The 23,461-nt window shown below is 47.7% G+C and overlaps 1 protein-coding gene across 1 annotated transcript; it reads right to left on the bottom strand.

Annotated features, from left to right (window-relative positions):
- Window positions 1-175: 175 nt before the first annotated feature.
- Window positions 176-22,694, bottom strand: MAN2B1 (mannosidase alpha class 2B member 1). Its single transcript, XM_033139761.1, has 24 exons — window positions 22,563-22,694; window positions 19,316-19,418; window positions 17,718-17,891; window positions 16,699-16,892; window positions 16,451-16,583; window positions 15,475-15,617; window positions 13,529-13,645; window positions 12,390-12,472; window positions 11,175-11,295; window positions 10,898-10,976; window positions 10,370-10,479; window positions 9,911-10,018; window positions 9,601-9,717; window positions 9,006-9,218; window positions 7,942-8,039; window positions 7,598-7,715; window positions 5,747-5,865; window positions 5,568-5,669; window positions 5,077-5,164; window positions 4,707-4,787; window positions 3,799-4,038; window positions 3,037-3,186; window positions 2,466-2,568; window positions 176-649 (listed from the first exon to the last, which is right to left on the bottom strand). Exons 1-24 carry the CDS (start codon window positions 22,677-22,679, stop codon window positions 528-530), a joined length of 3,033 nt encoding a protein of 1,010 aa, XP_032995652.1. The 5' UTR covers window positions 22,680-22,694; the 3' UTR covers window positions 176-527.
- Window positions 22,695-23,461: the final 767 nt, after the last annotated feature.

The raw sequence follows: 23,461 nt of genomic DNA, 5'->3' as shown, positions 1-23,461 counted from the left end.
CCATGCAGCAACAACTCCAAGATTGAATTCCTGGCTCTGCCAGACTGGGCTGGGAAAGTCCTCTCTGTCTGAAGCCCTAGAAAGATGGTATGTTAAAAGAAACAAAACTGCCTGTTTCTCCCTCTTATTGTGTACTTAGATGCCAGACTGGGGTCTAAAAGCAGAATGTTGCAGCGTGTTTTTAAGTGGTTTATTGAAAAGGTAATGATTGCACTTACGGTAGCCCAAGTACTCCACCAACTCCACACCCTCCCCTGAAAATGATCCAAGTTTCTTTGGTGTGTATGTGTGGAGGAAAAGGGAGTATAAAGGCATTTCAGTGATCCCTTATTTACCAAAATCATTGCAGAAGTTCACAGTAGCTGATTCTACTGCCTTTTAGCAGCCTAAAAGAATCCTCTCTCCACGAGAATGTCTTGGCTTGGAGAGAAATCATTTCATCTCCATTGAAAAGGCCCCGTCAAGAGCTCCAGTGTCCTGCCCTTGCTTGACACAACTCCATTTGGACGGAATATTAATCCTTCTGCTCAGATCTCTGTGCCAGGCCTTGTTTTGTGCTGAATACGAGCCAGGAACGTCCGGATCTCCATGGGTTGTAGTGCAATGTGTGTTGGGTCCAGCCTGCTACTGGACTGCTGTTTCGCTGCGCCTGTGGATAGGAGTTTAGGAAAGACAATATTGTAACCCCAGTCCCTTGTCGATAAGACGCTTTTGGAAAGAAACAATAGGACTAGTTGTGCATCTAATGAAGTAGATTAGCAATGGCACAAGTATCTTTGGTCGACTAATTAATGCAGTTGGTCTTAGCTTACATACATGATCCTGTGGCTTCAAGTCCCTTGCCTCTGGGAGTCCATTGCAAGTGTTTGGTGGAAAGCCTGTGAGTTACATGCAGATGATTGCCCGCTAACTGGCAAGGGTAATCAATCTTCTAACAGAGGGAAGGACAGATCCCTGCAACAGTGCTGGTGGAAAACAGGGCATATACCTTCTGCCTCACCTAGTAGCTTCATATCGTCATGTAGACTACAGCAGGACCACATGTCAGGAATAACTAATAGAAAAGACTATAGGTCACTGGAAGAGCATCAGCTTTCCCACAGGTTCAACACCCGACACCTCCAGGTAAAACTAGTAAAGGTTGCTGCTTGGAGCTCAGCTGCTAGGCAGTGTAGACAGTAATGAAGCATGGGCCTCTTGTCAGCCTTGATATTAGGCAGCTTCCTATGGGGTGTAAAGTGTCGGTGGAAGGAGGAAAGAAACAGGACTGAGCCCCTCTGCCTTGGGGAAAGGCTCTTTGCCTCTTACTCACACACCCAAGCTCTTCTTAGAAACTGACAACATTAGAAGTAACCACTGCACAGCAAGTGTAGTCTAAACTGTTTCAATCATGCATGATATGAGACACTCAGGGAATTCTGGGATCTTATGCAGCTTTGGGGGACAGTTCTATAATTAGGTAAAGGAGCCCTGGACAGTTAAGTCCAGTCAAAGGCAACTCTAGGGTTCCGGTGCTCATGTCTCTTCAGGCCAAGGGAGCCAGTGTTTGTCCACAGCTTTCTGGGTCATGTGGCCAGCATGACTAAGCTGATTCTGGCACAACAGAACACTGCGACAGAAGCCAGAGCACATGGAAATGCTGTTTAGCTTCCCCACAGCAGTACCTATTTATCTACTTGCACTGCTGTGCTTTCGAACTGCTAGGTTAGCAGAAGTTGTGACAGAGCAACAGGAGCTCACTCTGTCGTGGGGATTTGAAGAGCCGACCTTCTGATCAGCAAGCCCAAGAGGCTCCCTGGTTTAGACCACAGCACCACCCTCTGTGCTCTCTGGTTTCCATCACAGTGTTCTGTTGCACCAGAATCGGTTTAGTCATGCTGGCCACATGACCCGGAAAGCTATCTGTGGACAAACACCAGCTCCCTCGGCCTGAAAGCGAGATGAGCGCTGCAACCACAGTCGCCTTTGACTGGACTTAATCATCCAGGGGTCCTTTACCTATATAATTAACATGAGCAGGATGGTACCAAATTCACCATGTTCCAGAGGTGGAATGGACTGGCTTGACCAAAGGCTGTTTTTTAAAACAAGGAAATAGCATTCTTACACATATAATTTATGAACCATTGTCATTATGAACACATCCACTGCTTAGGACACGAGGATCAAAGCAGTTTAATGCTGTAAGCACAGACATAGCCGATTATTTTAGTTGGTGTGAAGGATTACCTCAGAGGAAGATGGGTTCTGTGCTACTGTAGTTTAGAGCAGTGAGCCACCTTGGTCACATGCATAGTAGACCCATTGAAGTCCAAGGATTTGACTTAAGTAACTTGGTTACTAGCAGAGGGCATTGCCCAGGGATTTTTGGTTATTTTGGTCACCACTGGCCCTCTTCCTCTTATAGCAACAGATATGGCCCATCAGGTCTGTCACAGTAGCCACATTCAGAGTTGAAGACTTACCTTCAGCTGGCTGCCAGATCAGCCTGCTCATGTCTTCCCGCTTCTGGTTAGCAGCCAAGTTCATCTCTTGCACAGTGATGATGTTGAAAGATGAGAACAAGTTCTAGGGTGTGGAGAGAAAAGCCATACAGGGTATGGTGACAACTCAAAGAGATTCCATATCATGCTATTAGTTGAAGTTATACCCCAGTGCTAAACTCCTTAAACTCACTCCCTTCGAAGTTCTCCCAACCTTTTAAGGTGGTTTTGGAAGCTGCAGCGCACACACAAGAGAGTAAAGCCCTTTAACTGTGGATTAACTAACACAGACTAGCTTTCTCTTCTCCATAATTTGAATATCCTACTTCTGAGAACAGGGCAGAGTTTCTAAGAACTAACATAGTAGTGAAGAAAATGAGACGTGGACCCTGGTTCAAATATCAGCTCAGCCAATAAATTCACTAGAGTGCCTCCAGTAAGTCACTCATTGTGAGCTTCAGTCCCTCATCTGCAAGACAAGAGAAATAAATGCTGGCATGCCTCACAGGCTTTCTTGTAAAGGGATGTGAAGAATATTACAAAAGAGACCTACCAGCAAGTTAACAACAGCAGGCATGGAGCCATTGACGCTCTCCCCCCTTTCAAACTGGTGCTCCAGACGGATGAGAACGGAGTCAGGCTCCCATTGGGCCAGCGTGAGCAAGTGGACATTTGAAGGGAGAGCCTGGTGCAGAGCAGAGAACTGGAATTGGGGAAGGAGAGAGTCAATCAGACAAGCATCATAATATGACACCACCAGATTAGAACGGAGCGGAGATTCACTAGCTTTTACTTTACTGATCAGCCATTTCAAAGAGTTGGCTTAAAAACATTCCAAAGCAATAAAGTAAGAAAAAAAGTGACACAAATAAGTTGTGAAAGTCAGAAAAAGGTAACGGGCTCAAGAATAAGAAATACGTTGTAAGAATAAAACATCTGTCTCCACCTGCCAATGAATTGTTATTTTTGGATCACATCATTTCCTAAGAAAGTTATGTGGACTAGTGGGTGGGATTTGATTTATACAAAGAAATGTGTTGCCCAATATATTCTGGGCCCAGTCTGTAGAGCAATATGGGAATCTGCCTTACTTGGAGTGTCTTGGGTTATCTAATCGAGTGCCATTTACTTTGAATGAGAGCACCTTTCCAAAGGTTGGGGCAGAGACCAAGCTCTGCCCTCTTTAGCCAAAGGTGGAACCATTTTGCCTGCCAAGCATGAGCTCGCCCACAGAGCTGCACATGCAAGGCCTTGAGTGAGTGCAACTGGCAGCCACAGCTGATTGACTTCATTGCTTTCCCAACCATTCCCTCACCTCCTTCACGTTGTCCTGGCCAGGCTGGTATGGAGGTCCCTGACCCCCTGGGGCCAACACCAGCTGTGGTGCCATGAACTCCTGCTGGGCCCACAGGCGGTGCTGCTCAGCTGACGACTCTGCTGTGTCCAAGAGGATGAGGTGGCGACCCCTCACCACCAGCCCATGGTGGAAGTCGCCAGGTTCCAGCAATGGCTCCCCTACGCCCCGGCTATCGTCATGCAGCAGCCGTCGATGTACCTGAAGACCACGATGGAGGAAAGGGGGAGAGGGGATGCAAGTTGGGAGAAGGAAGTACTGCAGGTCGGGCTGGTCTGCTTGCCTTGCAGCTGTCAGGGCCCGGTGCTACAAAGTGGACTTGCCACTCTAAGATGCTGAAGAACCAGCAATTCCTTCACTGGAGTCACTGGTATAAGCTTTGGCCTTGCTATTATTTAAGGCAGAGTGGGCAACGTCAGGGTCAGGGGCTGAATATAGGCCCCCCCACCCACCCTCGGGTCTCTCCACCTCAGGCCCTACCCCTCCCTGCCCCTGCTTTGTAGCCCAAGTCCTTTTGCCTGGCTGGACTGTGTCTGATAAGGCCTCCTTCATGTCTGGATACAGGATGCAGAGGTTCTGTAGAAACAAGCCAACTGCACAAAGGTAGCACTTGCATGTGTTACTCCACCCACTTCGGCCTCTGGCCCCGCCCACCACTGGGATAGAAACTTCAAAAGGTTGCCCAGAAGGAAATGTGAAAGTTACACATCCTCCATGACTCCTGACTGGGTAGCTCTCGGCTTTCTCTGGATGCCCAGAGTCGCCCGGCCTACGAGGGCCTCTCTACTTGACCGTGGTTCCTTCTCTTCCTGGGCCTGACACTGAGGCAGTTTGCCCTTCTTGCTACTTGGAAGTCCTGCTGCGCTCACCATGAGCTCAAGAGAGCCGTCGAAGATGCTGCTGCCTCCCTGCGAGCGGTCTGTCAGCACCGTCAGCTGCACCTTCTGGTCCTGGAGCGATTCAAATAGAAGGCAAGAGGACAGAGCTGCATGTGTGCGCACATTAAGAAAGTCTCCTGCCACACTGCTCGCTAGGTGCTACAGGAGGGCAGGGCAGCTGTGCTCTCTCTCTCTAGGCCCCCATTCCCACCACACTTGAACACAGCCCCCTCCCTCAACCTTTGCCCCAAACCTTCAATGGAAACAGAGGAACACCTGTCCCTACATTTCCCACAATTAAGCTGTGCGGGTTGCTAGATCTGCATGTGGGCCCGTCACAGTGCCCAAGGGATGCCATTACCTTGATGTAGATACGGCTGTTGACAGGGTAGTAGTTGCCGGCCACAGGCTCCGTCTGGCTCAGGTTCCACGTGGCCCTGTAGTTGCGCCTGCACCAGGGCGAGCAGAGAGAGAAGGGAAAGGGGAATATCAACCTCCTGCCTTTCCTCAGCCAGTTAGGAACCCAGATGCACCCAGCCAGATATTGTGAACGAGGAGGGAAAAACAGAACATGGAAGGGTAGAGGCAGAGCAAAATGGACCCCAGGGTGTTGGCAGCAGCAACTAAGTTAAGAGACACTTCTTCCTAAGGCACTTTCTTAGGATTTCTTACAATAAGCCAGTATTATCCTCCCCGTTACACATCTATTGGGAGATGGGGGAGAGGTAGAGTCAAAATGGAGAAAGAGCAGCTTGCACCCTACGCTCTTAGCATCCTCTGCTCCTGTCCAGGCTATGGAGGGACAGTCCCGAGACACAAAAGCTTCACTTTGCCTGCTGCTCCCGCCAGTACCTTCTCTCTAGGATCTCACGCCCGTTGGAGTCTGTGTAGAAGCGGCCAGCGGTCTGCAGGTCTGTCTCGAAGCGGCTGATGATCTCCTTGCCAAGACCGTCTCTGTGGGACAACCCAGAGGTCAGAGATGCACTCTGAAGACAAGGGGAAGGCCCCAGCCCCACCTTCCAAACACTCACCGGATAGGGATGGGTCCCACTGTCCATTCCAGCTCAACGTACGGCTGCCCGGCATAGAGTCGCACCACCTGGGAGCACCAGGCAGAGAAGTTCTGGTACAGCTCCTCCACCACTTGGGTCTGCCAGATAAGAGGCACATGAAGGTTTTATTTTCAGTTTGCCTGGCATCGATATGCAGCCCCTTCTATCGATAAAAAGTGGCACAGATGGGGTTGGGGAGACTGTGTGCAGACAGGAGGGCGGGAAGGAGGAAGGGGATTGCAGACGTTGGCCTTTGGGCGTACCAGAGTGGTAGCCAAAGTAGTTCAGGGCACTCTACTGCCACACATGCATGAGAAACCTTAGGCTTGAAATTGCATAGGCATGAACTATAAACCAGGAGGCTAACATGCAGCTTCCCCCTTTCCCACACAAATCCCTGCCAATGATAAAAATATTTTCAATAATGTAGACTAGCTGATGGGTAAAGTCTTCTGGGTATCAGCCTTGAGAACAGCAGATCTTGCCTTCCCCACTTTGGCCCCTGGCGGGCTGTCCAAGGGTCAATGTGGCCCTTGGCCTGCAAATGGTTAGCCACTCCTGCTGTACACATTAGATGCTTCTGCTCTTGGGGTCTGGCAGCAGAATCCGCCTTCCCCAATCACTCAAGAGCCACCAGCAGAAATCCAGTGAGGAACAAAGCCTGTTTTCACTACCAACCCCTGGCAACTGCAGCTCGGCAAACAAAGAAATTAAAATGGAACCAGTATTTGTTATAGAATAATTACACACAAAAATTCTGGTTGTGGATGGTAAAACATGAAGACCCAAAAGCAACATACATGACAAAACTGTGGGATGTAAACACAGAGCAGCCAAACACAACACTCCTAGAGAGGACATGAAGGTAACTCAGTCCTCCAGGCTTAACTTCCTGCTTACCTGGACTGAGTTACAGGAACCAGAAGTAGGTGTGGTCTTACCTGGGAGGAAGATCCCAAAGATCACTCTCCATTTTGCCTCATCCTTTGAAGAAGCAGCATGCTCTCTCTCAGCCTGCAGCTGAGAGAAGCAGAGGTGAAGCCTGTTTCCTCATGGAATCAGCTTCACCACATGTAAATACATTTATCTAAGTTCGTCTGCCTCTTTTTGCCTGTACTGTGACTCATGGATGTCTGTAAGTAAACTCCTTTCATATCTTATAATCAGTATTGTGTCTTTTTGCTTTTAAGAGGGAACAAGGGGAAATATACCAGGAATATAGCTGGCTTAAGCAAGCCTATGCAAACGTTTTTCTGCTGTGTTTTAAAAGGGAATGTAAACTCTGCTAAGTTTGGAGCTTGCTCACACAAGCTGGGATTGAGATATATAAATAATATATACTCATCCACACTCCTAAACATTCCCACAAAAACATCCATGAAAACGGGGATGGGAGCTGTGACAGCTTCTAATCTCTTCCTCATCTTCTCCTATATCACCACAACTTTCTCATCTCCTGTGCTCCACACTGCAACTTCTTCCATAACTTCAATTCTCTTCTGTCTCTTTAGGCCACAGTGAAACACTGAACATTCATTGGCAAGGCAACACAGTTTCCGCAGCCCAAACTATGCAAAAATGCCCAGCAAAGCCATACAAGACATTCAGCATGCTCTGGCTGTGGGATTCAGTGTTAATGAATGTGGGATTTAGGGTGCAGACCACTTAAGAGAGCCAGCTTGGATATGGCCACCATCCTTCTAACAATGGACCCAAAGCTCTTCAGGCCCTTGGTGACTGGGTCAGTTCCCTGGACAGGCTAGCAGCCCTTCTAGGCTTATGATCATCCCTCAGCCAGTATTTGTGCCGTCTTCTGCTGGTTTCTCCTACCTTCACATGGTGCAACTGAGCTCCCTTGGCAATGGGGAAGGTCTGAGAGGTGTCTGGGCGGAAGATATAGGCCCCAGAGGCCTGGGAATTCTCCTCATTCCCAGCGCTGGCATTATACCTGAAGAAGTCAGCCAATGGACAGAACTGGTGATGCAGCTATAACAAATACCCCACCAAATACTGCCAATAATTCAAGCAGGAAAGGATAAAGACAGACAGCCCATCTTTAATATCCACCTTCCATGGAGGTGAGAGTCTAGCTCGCAGCCAGGAAGTCCAGGTAGAGAGCTCTCCTCCACACTGCTTCCCAAAGCTGCTCCCTTTCAAAGCAGAAGACAACTCACCAGAAAAAGTTCTGAGACACTGGCAAGGAGATGTTCTTATCCAGGTTCTGAATCTCCTTCAGGAGTCCTGTTTTGGGGTCAACCAGAACTCGTAGATGCTGGGAAAGGAGGAGGGGGGGGAGGGAATGAGAAAAGGAATAAAAATTGTTGTAGAAGATGCAATCTGGAAAAGATTCTTAGTGTGGATGGCAGGAGGCGCATGAAAAGATGTGATGTCGTTCCAGGGAAGTCTGCTTTCAAGACACAGATCCCCACAAAAAATTTAAAGTAGGGAAAAGTATATCATGTGGTCATTTCATTCTACCCAAGTTGTAAACAAAGGAGCTGCCTCTGATGGATGTCTCCAAGGAAGATGACTTCTCAAGAAAGCTTGTTTTGTTCCTGAACTGTTAGTTCATAGATTTGGGTTATACTTCTTTCTACAGACTGAACTCATAGTTTGTCCCCAATTTCAGGGGTCTGGTAACACTTTTGTAAAGAATAGTCTAATTTTACACCAAAATGAACATTTGGGAATGGAGAACTGAAAATCCAGATATTGGGTAGTATTCAACCAAGTTTTGCTCAGGATAGACCGACCCACTGAAGTTAATTAACCTAACTTAGTCACATCCATTAATTACAGTCGCACCTCGTGTTGCGTTCGCTGCGGGTTGCGAACGGCGCGGGTTACCAACGCGGCAAACCAAGAAGTATTTACTTCTGGGTTTCTCTGCATGGTCTGTGCATGTGCAGAAGCGCGATATCGCCGCTTGGGTTACAGACTTTTCGGGGTGCGAATGGCACCCCGGAACGGATCAGGTACGTAACCTGAGGTACCACTGTACAATGGGTGAACTCTTGAGTAAAACTTTGCTGAATACCACTGTTGGTAGGAATCAGGTGTGGGAATCTCTGCTTTCTCTGTTGCTCAAAGTTATAATATTTTATTCCTTGAGAAAAACAAATTGCCCTTTGAAAGTTTTGTAAGAAAGGCTTGTGCCACATATAAAAAGAGCATGCAAGACCAGGCCAGGAAGACCAAAGCAGAGTCAGCCCAATGTCATGGTGAGATTGGTGAATACCTCATTCTGGATTGACCAAGAAAGTCTGTCTGCTCCAGGTTGGTGGGGCAACCTCTTCAGAAGTCTGGATCGTGCTGGCTCCTTGCCGGGCAGTCTAGAGACCAAGTAAGTGGTGTAGCCCAGCGGTGGGGCAGATGCCTGGAACACCAACTCATTGACAGCATCGCCCCGATCATGCCGAACAGCACGGGTGAAATTTGATACGGGAATGACCTGGAAAGAAAGTTTGCACAGTTCTTCATTCCACTCAGCAGAGCACCTGGAAGGGTTATTCTTCTCTTGAAGAACCCAGGGGAGTTTTGTGTTGTGATATTCCATACAACATGGGACATCAGTTTCATGGCCATTGAGTAGAGAAGCACTAAGATAGTAGACAAGCACTGATGTTTACTTTTGATACAATTAGCCCCTGTAAGCTGCATTTTTGCAACAGGGGGAGGATTGGGAAGTTGGCAAGAGCTTTGGCTTACGTTGGCCACCCCACCAAATGTTTCATTACCGGGCAGCCCCAGTGAGGAAAACAGTGCCAGTTTCAATTCTGTCTGCCACTCAAGCATCCCCAGCTACAGGGGAAACAGGGGCTGTTGCTTCCTACCTCACTCAGAACAGCCTGGCCACTAGGATCTAAAACCGAGTAATGGCTTCCATTCACCGGCAGCCGGACGTTCCATCCCACAGGGCGGGCTAGAGGGTTATAGACAATCACCATGAACTGCAAGGGCAGAGAGCAACATGTTAGGGAAGGAATGAATGACTGCCAAGAGGAGCCCAGCCAACTGAGACAGTGTTGGAAGGTCTCCCCAAATGCCAAGGCACAACCCTTGATGCTTGCAGGTAAAGAGGGAAGTAACAGATTTCAAGTGTCCAGTGGGATAAGGGACTAGACAAAAACGATGGTCCCTTACAGTAGAGGCAACTTCAGTCAGCAGGCAGACACTGATGTTAAGATAGTTGCAATAGATGAAGTTCTCTTTGCTTCCAACGATACTGGTGAGGGCATTGCTGACCACAACCTGCAAGGCCAGAGAAAATGGTAGCTATAGGTTAACCACTCTCGTCACGAAGGTACCTGTGCAAAAGTGTGGAAACATAACAAGATCTCCGGGGAAGGTCAAAGTCCTGAAAACAGAGCAACTTCACGCATTTATGTATTTGTACACACCCTTCCACCCAAAACAAGTCCAGGGCAGCGAAGATCCAGATAAATAAATACAGGTCTAGGAAAGGCATCAGCAAACATCTTGGAGGGGAGAGCAGAGGACTAAGGAGCCAGGGCTGCCCTCCACCTTTTCATTCAGTTGCGCTCACATACATCTGCATGTGAGACACATCTGGTGGCCACTTTCTTGGTTCAGAGCACACACCTCACAGGCATCCCAGCCAGTAGACAACTGTTTCGCGTAGTCATTGGTCACATGCTGCTTTGCTGTGCCACTCACTGCATCGTGGTGCTGGGCAACTGCCATGGCCTGGCCTGCAAGAAAAAGAGCGTGTCACGGGACACTGGGATGGGACCCCAATAGGTTGGCTCACACGTGCAGACAGTGGCCACCCCGACTCACTGGCTCTCCAATACAGACACCACTGCCCTCTGCCCTGGCTTTTGACACCTGCAAGTGCATACTTTTACGACTCCCCTTATTTTTGTTATTGTACGTTGTTTTAAACTTGTAATATTATGCTTTAATGTTGTAAACTGCCCTGGGATATTAGGCCAAAGGCCAGGTAATTAACTAATAATCACCATCACATTCTGCAAGTTAATTCAGAATTTAGACCAGATCCTGTCTCAGACCCTCTGATAGCCACCATGGGAGCTACTGCCGTTTCCCGGCTCTTACTGTGATATCAGGATGAACCCACCCCGCCGAAACCCTCACAATTTCACCTACGCAGCACAGAACTGCTGGCATTGCCATAAGGCCCCACATTTGCTTGTGCGCCAGCCAACACTTCGAGCTGGTTGCAGACCTGCAAAAGTAAAGAAACAGCATCAGAGGCACGAGAAATGCTTGCCTGTTGGGTATGTCCTGAGCCTAAGGAGTCAGTGATGGCAGCGGGACCAGGACCCAGGAGTTCTGGTTCTTTGCCTCTCCTCCGTATCTTGTGGGAGGAAAATACTCTCTTTTTTTGTATTCTAGACCCCCCCCAAAGAAATTGAACACTGACCTGCAGGAAGTTATTGCTGAGCCGCTCATAGCGTTTCAAAGCTGGGCGGCTGGTGAAGTAGCCTGTCCAGAACTGGTGAGGACCGTCAGCATATGGGAAGAAGTCATCGTATTTCACAGTCCTGCCCAATGCAGATTTCATTTCAGCCAAGTTCTACACCTGCATATGGCATATCACCCTCCCTTGTACCTCAAACGGAAGTGGCAAGTGGTCAGCACAGGATGTGAAGGCATGGAGAGAGGCGGCCCAGGGCCAAATCCATCTTCTGCCAGGGATTCACTGACTGACTGCATGCCTGTCTTATAATATGGCAGTAGCTAACCTTTACAAGGCTAGACAAGTAAAACACTAAATGCCTTTTGATGATATTAATATTAATAATAATAATCCCAATTTTCTATGTACCCAAAGTACACGATCAAGGTTACTGGCATGGAATGAGATCAATAAGCAATTCAGATTGCACATTAAACCCTGTAGCTTTGTTTTAGTTACAATGGGCAGGATTCAACTAATGAGAGCCCCACCCATGCAAAAACTTCCACTAGCTCAATGGGGCTTTCCCCCCCTCCCCTCTCCTCAGCCCTGAAAATTGGCTCAGAGGAGGGTGGGGGTTAGGAGAAGCCTCAGAACAACACACAGAGGGAGAAGGGAGCAGATGGCTCCATCAGGGAAGCGGAAATGCTTGTGCTGTCTGGGCAATCTGCTTTGGACTACAGTGAACCTCTCCCCTTTTGTTGAAGGCTGTGCTCTCTGTGAGCATTTGTGCTCTCTTTAGATCTTCAGCCTGGGGAGACTCCTTCAAGTCATCAAGCTGCTTGGGGAACAAGAAGTGAGGCGTTACCCCAACAGAACACGCAAAAAAGATGGAAGCAGATGGCAGGGATGCAGGTGTGGGGGCCAGATGAACCCTCCCAGTTAAACAGTGGCAAACAGGCACTAAAGGGGTTTGGGCCTAGAAAGAAGCTATAGAAAAGAACACTCTTTTTTGAGAGGGGGGGTGCCTCTGACAGCTACATGCTGTGTCCTATCAAAGAGACAGCCCTCGTGCAATTGAAACCCACCCTCCCTTGCTAGCATTCAGCAGCCACCTCACAGGGGTAGAATTAAGCACCTGCTTAGGGAAGAGGAGGCGGCGGCCAGCCCCTAAGGAGATGCTCCTGCTGCAAACACGGGTGGCCCGCCCAGCCAGCCAGCCAGCCCCAGCCCTCTCACCATGATATGTTGGCCTTATTGAGCTCCCACAGGTAGCAGCTTGGGGTGGAGTAGAGGACGTTGACGCGGCTCCCGTTCAATTGCTGCAAGAGAGAAGCGAGGGAAATTAACAGGCAAGCACTCACTGAGGAAAGGGAGGGCTGCACGGACATGTATCGGCTATGCAGCAAAGACAGGGCCCGATGCCAGCTCTAGTTTTCTTTCGGTGCAGTCCAAGTCATATCTCTGGCGAGCATTGCCAGAATATGGCATGTGAATGAGGAAAGAGGCTCATTCTCAGTTCCAGAGCTGACTGGGGGAAGGAGGAGAGAGGCTTTCCCTCTCTGTTTTTCACTGAAGTTTAGCCTAGACAAGGCTGAGGTGGTGTCAATGTGACGTTTGACTACCGCGGTAATTTATGTTTAACCTGTTCTCTCTGTGTGTAGAGGCTGCTTTCCCTCTAAGGTAGGAATGGGGATTTCTAGCTCCCGTCATCCATACGCTGCCAGGAGCTGATGGGATTTGAAAGCCAACTACACCTGGAAGGCCACAGGTTCCCTGGCAAAAGGACCAGGTCCAAACCTTGACCCACCTTTGTCACCAGAGGCTATTGCCTGATGCAACCGCCTGGCTTGAGAAACCTATGCCCTGCTGGCCTCCTGCTTGGATTATAGGGGTGCAGGTGGCACTGTGGTCTAAACCACTGAGCCTCTTTGGCTTGCTGATCAGAAGGTTGCCGGTTCAAATCCGGACAATGGGGTGAGCTCCTGTTGCTCTGTCCCAGCTCCTGCCTACCTAGCAGTTCGAAAGCAGGCCAGTCAAGTAGATAAATAGGTACCACTGTGGTGAGAAAGTAAACGGCGTTTCTGTGTGTGCTGGTTCCCATCACGGTGTCCCATTGCGCCAGAAGCGGTTTAGTCATGCTGGCCACATGACCCGGAAAGCTGTCTGTGGACAAGCGCCAGCTCCCTTGGCCTGAAAGCGAGATGAGCGCCGCAACCCCATAGTTGCCTTTAACTTGACTTAACCGTCCAGAGGTCCTTTACCTTTGCATTACGGAATGTGCTGTCCTATGCCGAGGTCAAGGGGTGGGTATGCCTTTGAAAACAGTCTGGAAGCTTAGCACAGAATATGACTCCACAAATATAAACTGGGAATACCTTTGCATTGACGTGCTTGATGAGCTTGTCCATGTTCTTGTACCAAAGGAGGGCATTCTCGTACTGGAAGTCGGATCCCATTGTCATGACAATGTGGTTGGTGCGATAGTGTTTTGCCTAAAGGAAGGAATGCTGAGAGTTGGCCTGTCTCCTGACTCCACAACAGCCTTGCTGCAGCATTTGTATAACGCTTCCAAGAGCTCAAAGCACCATGGATAAGCGAAGCAACGGACTATGCCGAATCAGCAAAGCCAACAGCTAAAATAAGAGAACTTAATAAGGACTGTGTTTTATGGACAGGTGGAAGCCTTTTTCAAACTATTTTTAAAAATGTAACAGGATGGATCTGTGAGCGGGATTTGAACCAAGAGCAACAGAAATAATTAGAGATTATTGTATTATGGTTATGATATAAAAGAATGAAGACAGGGTGCAGCAACAGGATAGAATTAAAAAAAAAAGACAAAAATGAGATGGGAAGCGGATAAAAGGGGAAAAAGTTATGTATTAGAATTTTATATGAAATTTGTGGAAATTTAATAAATATATATATATTTAAAGAGTTTGAAGCACATTTATATTGCTGCAATCCTTAAAACAACCCTGTAGAGAAAGTATTATTATTCCTCCACCACTGCAGGTGGAGAGGCTGAGGCTAAGAGAGAGTGGCTTGAACTAAGGCCACCTAGTGAGCTTATGAAAGAGGCAAGATTCAAACTGCAGACTTCCCAATTTGTACTTCAGTCTCTGTGCCACTATGCTACACCAGCTCTCAGCTGCTCAGTGTGGGGAAAGGCTGTGGCTCAGTGGAAGAGCATCTGCTTTGCATTCGGAAGGTCCCAGGTTCAATCCCTGGCAGGGATAGAAATCCAGATAGGGTTTTCTGAAAACCCTATCTGCTTGTCAGGACAGACAATGCTGAGCTAGATGGATCAATGGTCTGATTCTGTGCACTAGTAATACACCATCTTCAGAAAGGACCCACAGGTTGCCTTACGTCAGGTGGGGAGTGCTTTTAACACCTAGAGGGGCATAAGGCCCTGTTGCCAATCCTCCGAAAGTGCCTATGATAAGTGGGCTAAAAAGAGTGGGTGGGACCAGAGTTGGCAATGGGAGCCCCCCTTAAAAAAAATCCCACAGTCTTTACACACACACACAGGGGCGGGGGAGTTACATGGAAATGGAAATATATAATATGCCTGTACTGTACTGTGAAGCATGGCTGGAAATTTCCATGAAGCTGAAGAATTGCCTAACAGGTTAATCATTAAGTGGGGCTGTATCTTTGTAGCTCAGTCACAAGACGTTTAGCTCACAGTCATAAGAAAAGGGTTGTATTACAGGTCTATGGCATATGCTAATCTGTAGGCATCCATCTTGGGTGGAGTGCCCTCTTTGTTCTTAGCTACTGAAGAGAATGGATGTGTGAATCTCTTGTCTCCAGCAAACAGTCTAAGGCTAATGGAGGCTGCAAAGGAGAAGAGAAGGCGCTTCGATTTTAGATCAGGATGCCATATATTTGTAATGTAAGTTATCATGCTTTAGGGCTAGGACCAGAATAAGGAATATGCAACTATCTGAATGTAACTTCATTTTTAAAAGTTGTTTAGAGTGAAGTTTGGTAAGTAAAGCCTATGAACCATATTTTTCCTGTATTATTTCAATGCAGGAATCAGTTTGTATTCATCCAGTGGCTTCCATATGTGCAATAGTTACACCATCCTCACTTTGTGCATTTCCCAAACCTTCCTCCTCCCCACCCTCATGGTGGCACTGCCATAAAATTAAGTCAGGGGCTGGCAGGCTACTTGGGAAGGCTTAATGGGTCAAGTCTGGTCTGTGGTCGTATCCTGTTGTCTTAAATCTTTGCTGTTAGCAAACTAATTCCCTTTCCCTTCCCCTGTCTGAGGACGGAGCTGCAAACCCTTGGTCCCCTTTGCTCTAACCTGACCAGCCGCCGTCCCCAGGAAATATGCCACGATACTCTCCACATTGTTCTCATCGCTGTTGTCATCGACAATGGGGTTGTCCGAGCAGATCTGATCCCAGCAAAGAGACATGGGAGGGTTGTAGCCGTTTGGCAGGACACCTGCCAAGAGAGAGTTGGGAGAAATGGGAGCTTTCTGACCAGAATGTTCTTGGTAAATGAGAAAGGCAGGGTGAATCCTACAAGGCCACGTTCAACAAAAGAGGAAGCCGAGAGCCATCTTGGGGAAGAGACACCCAGAGAGAGGGGGGGGGGAGGACTGAATAGAACAAGGGGAGCATTACCAAGAGGCACTGGGATAAGTGCACATTACTGAGGAATCCAAATTGGTAATATCTAAGTGTGAAAAGAGACAATTAATACAGAAACAGAGAGACATGGCACCAATTGTTGAGGCATAGTCAAGATCGATATTACTGAGAGAGGCTGGATTAGAGGATCCTCAAGAACACTCCTGTCTCTGTGATTCTTTGTCTTCCATTTGCATTGCTTGGGGGAAACAACTTTGCTGCCCAGGAGGCACTAAGCTGCTTTGTTGGTAGGTTGGCCAGGGCAGGGATCCCCAACTTTTGGGGGGCTCTTGGCATATTTGGAAATCTATGAAACTGCCGTCAGCACCATAAAATACCCATTTCACAGAGGGTATTAATAGTAATACCCCCCACCCTTTAAAATACCCGTACATATTCCAAAAAAAATACAAAGCCAAAAACAAAAACACAGGTTGCACTCCCCCAAAACAGCCAGGCTATACTCACCCAAACAATACCCCATGAAACCAACCCTGCCCCAGTTACAAAATAAAACAACCTGGGAGGGGCAGGAGAGCTTGGCAGGTACCAAGTGGTGTCTTAGGGTGCTATGGTGCCCATGAGCACCACATTGGGGACCACCAGATCAGAATAAGAGATGTCTGACAAGTCAGCTTTGCTCACCAGTGAAGAGATCAGCAGCAGGGGGAGGCAGGCTTCCGCTTCCACGCCACAGCTGCTCCATCTCACACAAGGCCTCGCGCTGAGCCTTGTCCTGGTAGTCAATGCGGCCCACAAAGAAACCATCATAGCCCATCTTGAGGGTAGGAGAAGAGAGAGTGGGTGAGCCCTCAGCGACTGGAAGAGGAGACCCAGAGTACAATCCTGCAGCTGTTGTGTGCAATAGGAATATCCTGGGGACAGAGGCTGACCTGTGCAAACAGCGAGGCCTGCTCCCGACTGTGCCCGAAAGGATCAATGTGCCAGGCCACACGGGGCCGGCCGCATTCGCCAAAAGTTTCTTTCAGGAAATGGAGGCCGAGGCTCATCTGATCAATGACTGGGTTATAGTGTACGGCTGCTTCATCGTTCATGCACCAGCCGCCATTCACAAATTCCAGGCGCCCTACCAAGGAGTGGAGGGGGAAAAGAGAGGCCATCAGGACCAGACTTGTGCTGCCTTCCACTGTTGCTCTGAAGAAGAGCAAGAGGTGTTTAGGCAGGTAAGCAGAGATGTGACGGCCAGCCCCAGCAGGTGTGAAAAAGCAACTGGCAGCCTCTGCCACAAACAGCCTCTGGGTAGCGTTCTTACAGCCTGGGTCCCAGACTACAACTCCCATCACTCCAGGCAGCTTAGTCAATGGTCAGGCCTGATGGGAATTGTAGTTCAACAGGCCAGGTTGCCTGGTCACAGCCCAGAACATCCTCTTGCCTCTTTATTGCCCCCAATAAGCAAAGGAGGCTCCCCTCTCATGGATTTTGCCACCTTGCTCCCTCCCACCTCAGCCTACTGGATATAGCAGGGCACTGCTTTCACCCCACAGCAGATGGGAGAGGGAGTGAGAGGAACAGCAGAGCAGGAGAAGCCGTATCTGCATGCTTTTGCACAGATGCGGGGCAGAGGGAGAGCGCTCTCTGGGTTATGCCAAGTGAAAGCAGTGCCACCCACTTCATTTCTTCAATTGCAGAAAGTCTTCTGAGCTGACTCTGCTGCTTTGGCAACCCATACATTTATGTATGCTTTTTCTTGTTAACCTCTCTGACACGTTTCATGGGAAGTGATTCACAAATGGAACAAATAAAACAGGAACTAGCTGGCTCCCTGCTCGCCACTCTCCCTCAGGAAAGCTCCCCCACCCCCAGAGGCAAAGAGCTCCCCGTCTTCCTTATGCGCACAGAGAAGCCAGGTGGGAAACGGAGACAGGGGCCCCACTCTGCCCATCATGCTTACCCTCCGCAACAAGCTGCCGCACGGCCTGGCGCATGGCTTCAGTCTGCAGTCCCCACCAGCGGGCAAAGAAGACCACTTCCACATAGATGAAACGCTTGCTGGGGTCAGCCAACAGCTGCGGGATGACTGAGTCCAAGATGTATTGCACCCCAGCATGCTGGATGTCATTGCGGACTGCAAGGCAATGGACAAGGGATGGGGAGAAGGTGAGGACGAATGTGATAGCTCACGTCTGGACCAAAAAGTCTCCAGGCACTGGCTAGATGGGAGAAAGCCCCCCCCCTGAAGAAGACAACCAAGGGCAGAATCTCATATTTAAATAAATTAGGAGATAATCCAGGCCTCTGTTTTGTTTGTTTTATGTTTGAGGTATGTTATTTTTTGTTATATTTATGTAACTCCCCATTTAATGTTTGTGTTTGTTTATTTTATTTATGTACCGTAGGTCCCTGCAGAGAACTTCACATTATGTGGCACCATACAAATGGGACAAACAAATATCCTGTCATCCCTCAGTCAAACAGCTGTCACAACTAATATCTGCAATTCATAAAACAGTACAGTACTATAAACCCACCCTGAGGGACTCTCCTCTTCACTGTGTGAGATGCTGAAAGAGGGTTCATGACATTTCCACAGTGGCACTGTTCTGGCCTTCAAAGGAAACATGCAAAATCCACCCACCAACCTGCAGCCTTCAGAACAGGATGTTGACGTAGAAAGCACTAAGGCTTATCTCCCAGTGGGTTCTTCTCAGAGGCAGTGGAAAAAAGCATATGGACTTCTTGTTCAAAAGAGAAGCTGAATAATTCCATACTTGAACAGCAATTTAAAGCTCAGACCCAGCAGGTCTAACACAAAGATGAAGTGCATGACATGTAGGCCAAGAAGTCCCTGATTAAAAAATTTACTTCAGCTATGAACTATGGTTAAGAGAAGGTACTACAGTGGTATCTCGGTTTAAGAATGGCCCTGTTTACAAACTATTCCGTTTACAAACTCCACAAAACCGGAAGTAGTGTCCTGGTTTGTGAACTTTACCTCAGTCTAAGAACAGAATCTGAATGGTGGAAGGGCACCGGCAGAGGGAGGCTTCATTAGGGAAAGCGTGCCTCTGTTTAAGAACGGTTTCGGTTTAAGAATGGACTTCCAGAACGAATTAAGTTCGTAAACCGAGGTACTACTGTATCTCTTTACCTCAACCCTCATTTCTAACATGGAGTGAATAATATGTGTGCACCTTAGAGAACTGTTGCAAAGCTTACTGAGCTTTAAACACTAAAGATTGTAGCAATTGTCTGTTGGAAATGAGATGCAAGGTTTTGCTCCACTAGGGCATCATTCCCTCAACACAGTCTAGTCAGTCAAAAGGCGAGGAAGCCCAGCCCTGTGGACGGATCCCCCATTTCAAGGAGGGAAAGTAATCCAAACATGTCCACACTGGTCTACTAGGGCCTAGAGCCAAGTTTCATAGACTCAACACTAAACTCAGAGAATGGCTCTTGCTTAACCTAAAGTACAGATCCTAGAAACTTACAGCCTTTTGCCAGACCTTGCTGTGAGACTGCTTACAAGCTTACTTCACAGTTTCAACTCACCTCCGAAGAAATACTGATCCACAGTCTTCAGCCAGCCCACATCATCGTGTGTGTGTGGGATAAGGTGAACATTGAGCATGTTGGGCTTTGTCACTGGGCAGGACTAAAAGGAGAGAGAGAGAGAGAGCACATTTCTGAGCCAGGAGAGACAAATTATACACAAGGAAACACCTCAAAATCTGCCACAGGAAAGCAGCAGTCATCTAAACAGGTAGTTTAACTCAGTATAACTGTGAAGGAGGCAGAAACAATTCCTGCTAGCTACAGCATAGTGAAGCGCTACTGGCTAATACTATTGGTAACTAAACATTTTGCATACAATATCAGTGGTACAGTAATTTTTCTACTCAAATATAAACCCTTTGCTTACAATAGCTGGGATCCAGCATTCCTTGCTGCTTGTAGAGAAGCACAATTCAGAAGATTTCAGAACAGCAGATAATGAGGTCTACAATGTTCTATCACTGATTTTATTTATTTTTTAAAAATGCAACTCACATTTTAGCACAAGGCTTGAAGGCAGCTAACAATAAAGTATACAATCAGTTGATTGAAAAAAGAGAAACACTTCCCAAAAAACACATTAGAAGCACTTAAAGTAACATAGCAGAAATCAAAGGTTATACATGAAAATTAAAGGCAGAATAAAGATATATTATCTATTGAAAGCTTGGGATGAGACAACCCTGATGCCTAAAATGTTTAGGGTTGTACTCGGTGCAGAGCTAAGCATAATGTTCTGTCAGAGCTAGGATTTTCCCCTGTGCGGTGGAATGTTTCCCCCCTTGCATGCTCCATAAATCTGCCCTGGTTTCTCTCACTCTCCAGAGCAGATATGGGGAAACTCCATTGTACTAGCACTAATCTTTGCACTAACAGAACTCTCTTCCATGTAAAATGCAGAGCTCTGGTTGGAGGGTCAAAAGATGCTGCTCAAGGCAAGGGTAGAAACCTCAAAGTGAGGACATTCAGATTAATAGTTAGAATGTTTCTGCTGTGCTGCACTGGCAAACAGAAACAGTTTACAATTTCAGGTGTTATATGTCTCACAGGTTGCCTGGATTTAACTACTCCAAGAGTAGACCTCGCTCCTTTGTAAGTAATCTGACCTTGGCATTTGATCTCCATTTATTGGCCTATGTGAAGCTGCCCATTTGTGCTGCCAGTGTGGGGGTGTGCATGAGCGCAGAATTTACTAACACAGGAGCATCAGGAGTGCAAAGATAAGTATTTGACCTTCAGTGAAGCCATTTCCCAGAACTGGGGGACAGGAAGGAGATTTTACCTTGACTTATGTTTGCTCAGTATTCAGACTGAGAGTTGCCCAAGGAACAACATTATAAGTAGATAGGGAACTCAGGTAGCAAATCAAACATGAAAGACATAACCAATTGGGAAATAGCTGATAACAAACATTGAATCAGCTTTCCAGAGAGCTCTGCCTTGAATCCCTAATCCGCCCGTGCTCTCAACCCATCTCAAAAACATCAGTGTTTACGCAATAAGAATCACCAGCTCTCTGGGAGATTTGCAGTTGTGGAAAGGCAGAATGGATTAGCAGATTTCATCCAAACAACCTTGGGGACAGCAGTGGAAAGCTGAAGGTGGTTCTCAGTCACTGCGCCTATGGAATTAACCAACACTGAATATGATTATAGCCACTAGCCTACATAGCTTTAAAATAAATCAAGGGGCAGCAAACATGGTGTCCTCCAGAAGGTGTTGAACTCCCAACTTCCATCAGTGCCAGTCAGCATGACCAATGGTCAGTGATGGTGGGAACTGTAGCCCAACAGCATCTGCAAAGCACAATGTCAGCTACACCTAAATTAGCTCAATGAAATTACACTCAGATGCATCAGAATACTGGATATTCAGGAATGACCATCAAAAGTATATAGGTGGTTAATATTAGGAACAGATAGACCTTGGTGTGGTCTAGTGGAGCAAATCTTGTGTTCTTAGCCTCCAGCCCTGCACCAAAACTAAAACCTGTACTGTGTGGGCAGTCCCAGATGCAAAAAGAGTCTCTTCTGTAGCTGAATCTTCCCAATTTGGCCACACCTCCCACCCCTATTTCCTTTGTCACCTGACAATTTTCTCGTGACTACAACCCACCCCCTTTCTCAGGTTCCCCCTTTAGAGTATTCTGGCCTCAACAACTACCTCTTACCATCCACTCCTGCCTAATTTACAGAGTGGAACTCTCTTGCTTCAGCTCATCCTTATAGGGAGTGCAGCTGTGGGAGCTAAATAGTTATACAGTTGTTATTGTTCAGTCGTGTCCGACTCTTCGTGACCCTATGGACCAGAGCACGCCAGGCACGCCTATCTTTCACTGCCTCCCGCAGTTTGGCCCAACTCATGCTAGTCACTTCGAGAACACTGTCCAACCATCTCATCCTCTGTTGTCCCCTTCTCCTTGTGCCCTCCATCTTTCCCAACATCAGGGTCTTTTCCAGGGAGTCTTCTCTTCTCATGAGGTGGCCAAAGTACTGGAACCTCAACTTCGGGATCTGCCCTTCCAGGGAGCACTCAGGGCTGATTTCTTTAAGGATGGATAAGTATGATCTTCTTGCAGTCCATGGGACTCTCAAGAGTCTCCTCCACCACCATAATTCAAAAGCATCAATTCTTCGGCGATCAGCCTTCTTTATGGTCCAGCTCTCACTTCCATACATCACTACTGGGAAAACCATGGCTCTAACTATACGGACCCTTTATACAGTAGTTACAGTTATTTCAGATGAATTAAGACGAATGACGAAGCTATACACATAGTCTTGAGTCCCCAGTCAGTGTGCTTCCTTTTTCGAAGGGTTTTTCTTTACAGAATCCTCCAGGCTTCCTCTTTTCAGTTAAGTAATGGCCTAGCCCTATTCATAGCAGGTCACCTTGCTAATTTTGCTCAGTTTTCCTGCCCAATGGATTACAAAAAGGACTCTGGATTTAAATAAATCCCTACTGCTGCACTCCTGCACAATACCATATAAAATTCTTTAGTGATTCTTCACGATCTTCTTCTTGAGCAGCCTAAACGGAGGATCCTCTCCGTTTCCTCACACTGTACGACTTCCCTTTTTATTCAAACATCACGAATCTCACTCTCTCCATATAGGCACCTCCTAGACCGCTGCGCCCCTCAACCTTCAGCACAGCCTTCTCCATCCTTCGGCGCCAGATCCCAGAATTTAGTGGGACACCCTAGCTTTCCCCATAACACCCGTGCAGACGTAGACCGCCTTACCTGGTAGCCGCATGTCGCCGCAGCTGCCGCCACCAGCGCCGCCCCCATCAAGAACCCCAAACCCGAGCGGAGCCCCATAGCTGAAGCTCCTAAAGCAGTTGCCAGAGAGGCGGTCATGTGATCAGCCACTCACATGACAACTAGAGCAGGGTTCCGGGCAAGCCACGCCTTCCGTGGGTGGGGGGGAAACGAAAGCGATTTGTGGGCGGCCCTTCTTTGAAACCCATTCAATTAACTTTGCGCGAGACTCACGGAGCCCTTGCAATTGGCTGGCTGGGAAGAGTGGACGGTGACTATTAATTGAGCGCCTGTTTTGTCGAGTGCAGGAAGTAGGAAACGTAAAACTGTAAAGTCTGCTGCTTTTCCTCTAGGTCTCGTCATTGCCAAGGGAGAGAGGCCAACCCATTTGTCTTCTGGCACAGAGTCATCCCCTTTGGTCCCTTAATGACCTTAGTGGGCGATTACCTTAGTGGGCCTGGCTATTCCATTAATTAGAAGGGGGCCTCAAGCATTAGAAGTGTTTCCGTCTGCAGCCTATTCCTCCACCCAAACTCATAACTATACATTTTTTAAATTGAACCTGCCAATGCAAAAGTAAGCCCCACCCCATGTTATTAGTATATCTGTACTGCAGTGAATTGCTTTGTGGTTGAGAAAGTGTGAGTTGTATTAGCCCTGCAGAGAAACTCAGTACTGCTGTAGTAATATTGCTGGGTGTGTGCTGTTGTTGTGAGACAGTAGTGTATGACAAACCTTCAGTGTAGTCCAGTGTTGTTATTCAGTCTCTTAGTAGCCTATAGTGGGGTTTTGGGGGCTGGGGGTGGAATGTGGTTGGAAGGCTCTTTTGTGGATTATATGGGACGGGAATGATAAATTGTTTTCCCACGTATCAGGAGGAA

The sequence above is a fragment of the Lacerta agilis genome, chromosome 2 (assembly GCF_009819535.1).
Source record: "Lacerta agilis isolate rLacAgi1 chromosome 2, rLacAgi1.pri, whole genome shotgun sequence".
Classification (NCBI taxonomy): Eukaryota; Metazoa; Chordata; class Lepidosauria; order Squamata; family Lacertidae; genus Lacerta; species Lacerta agilis.
This window is presented reverse-complemented; position numbering and strand designations above follow the sequence as displayed.

Coding starts and splice junctions, on each gene's coding strand:
- MAN2B1 (XM_033139761.1), bottom strand. CDS start 22,679: ATGACCGCCTCTCTGGCAACTGCTTTAGGAGCTTCAGCTATGGGGCTC. Junction 10,480..10,897: donor TGCCAGCAGTTCTGTGCTGC/GTAGGTGAAATT, acceptor TTTTTCTTGCAG/GCCAGGCCATGGCAGTTGCC. Junction 4,039..4,706: donor ACGGCTCTCTTGAGCTCATG/GTGAGCGCAGCA, acceptor CGTGGTCTTCAG/GTACATCGACGGCTGCTGCA.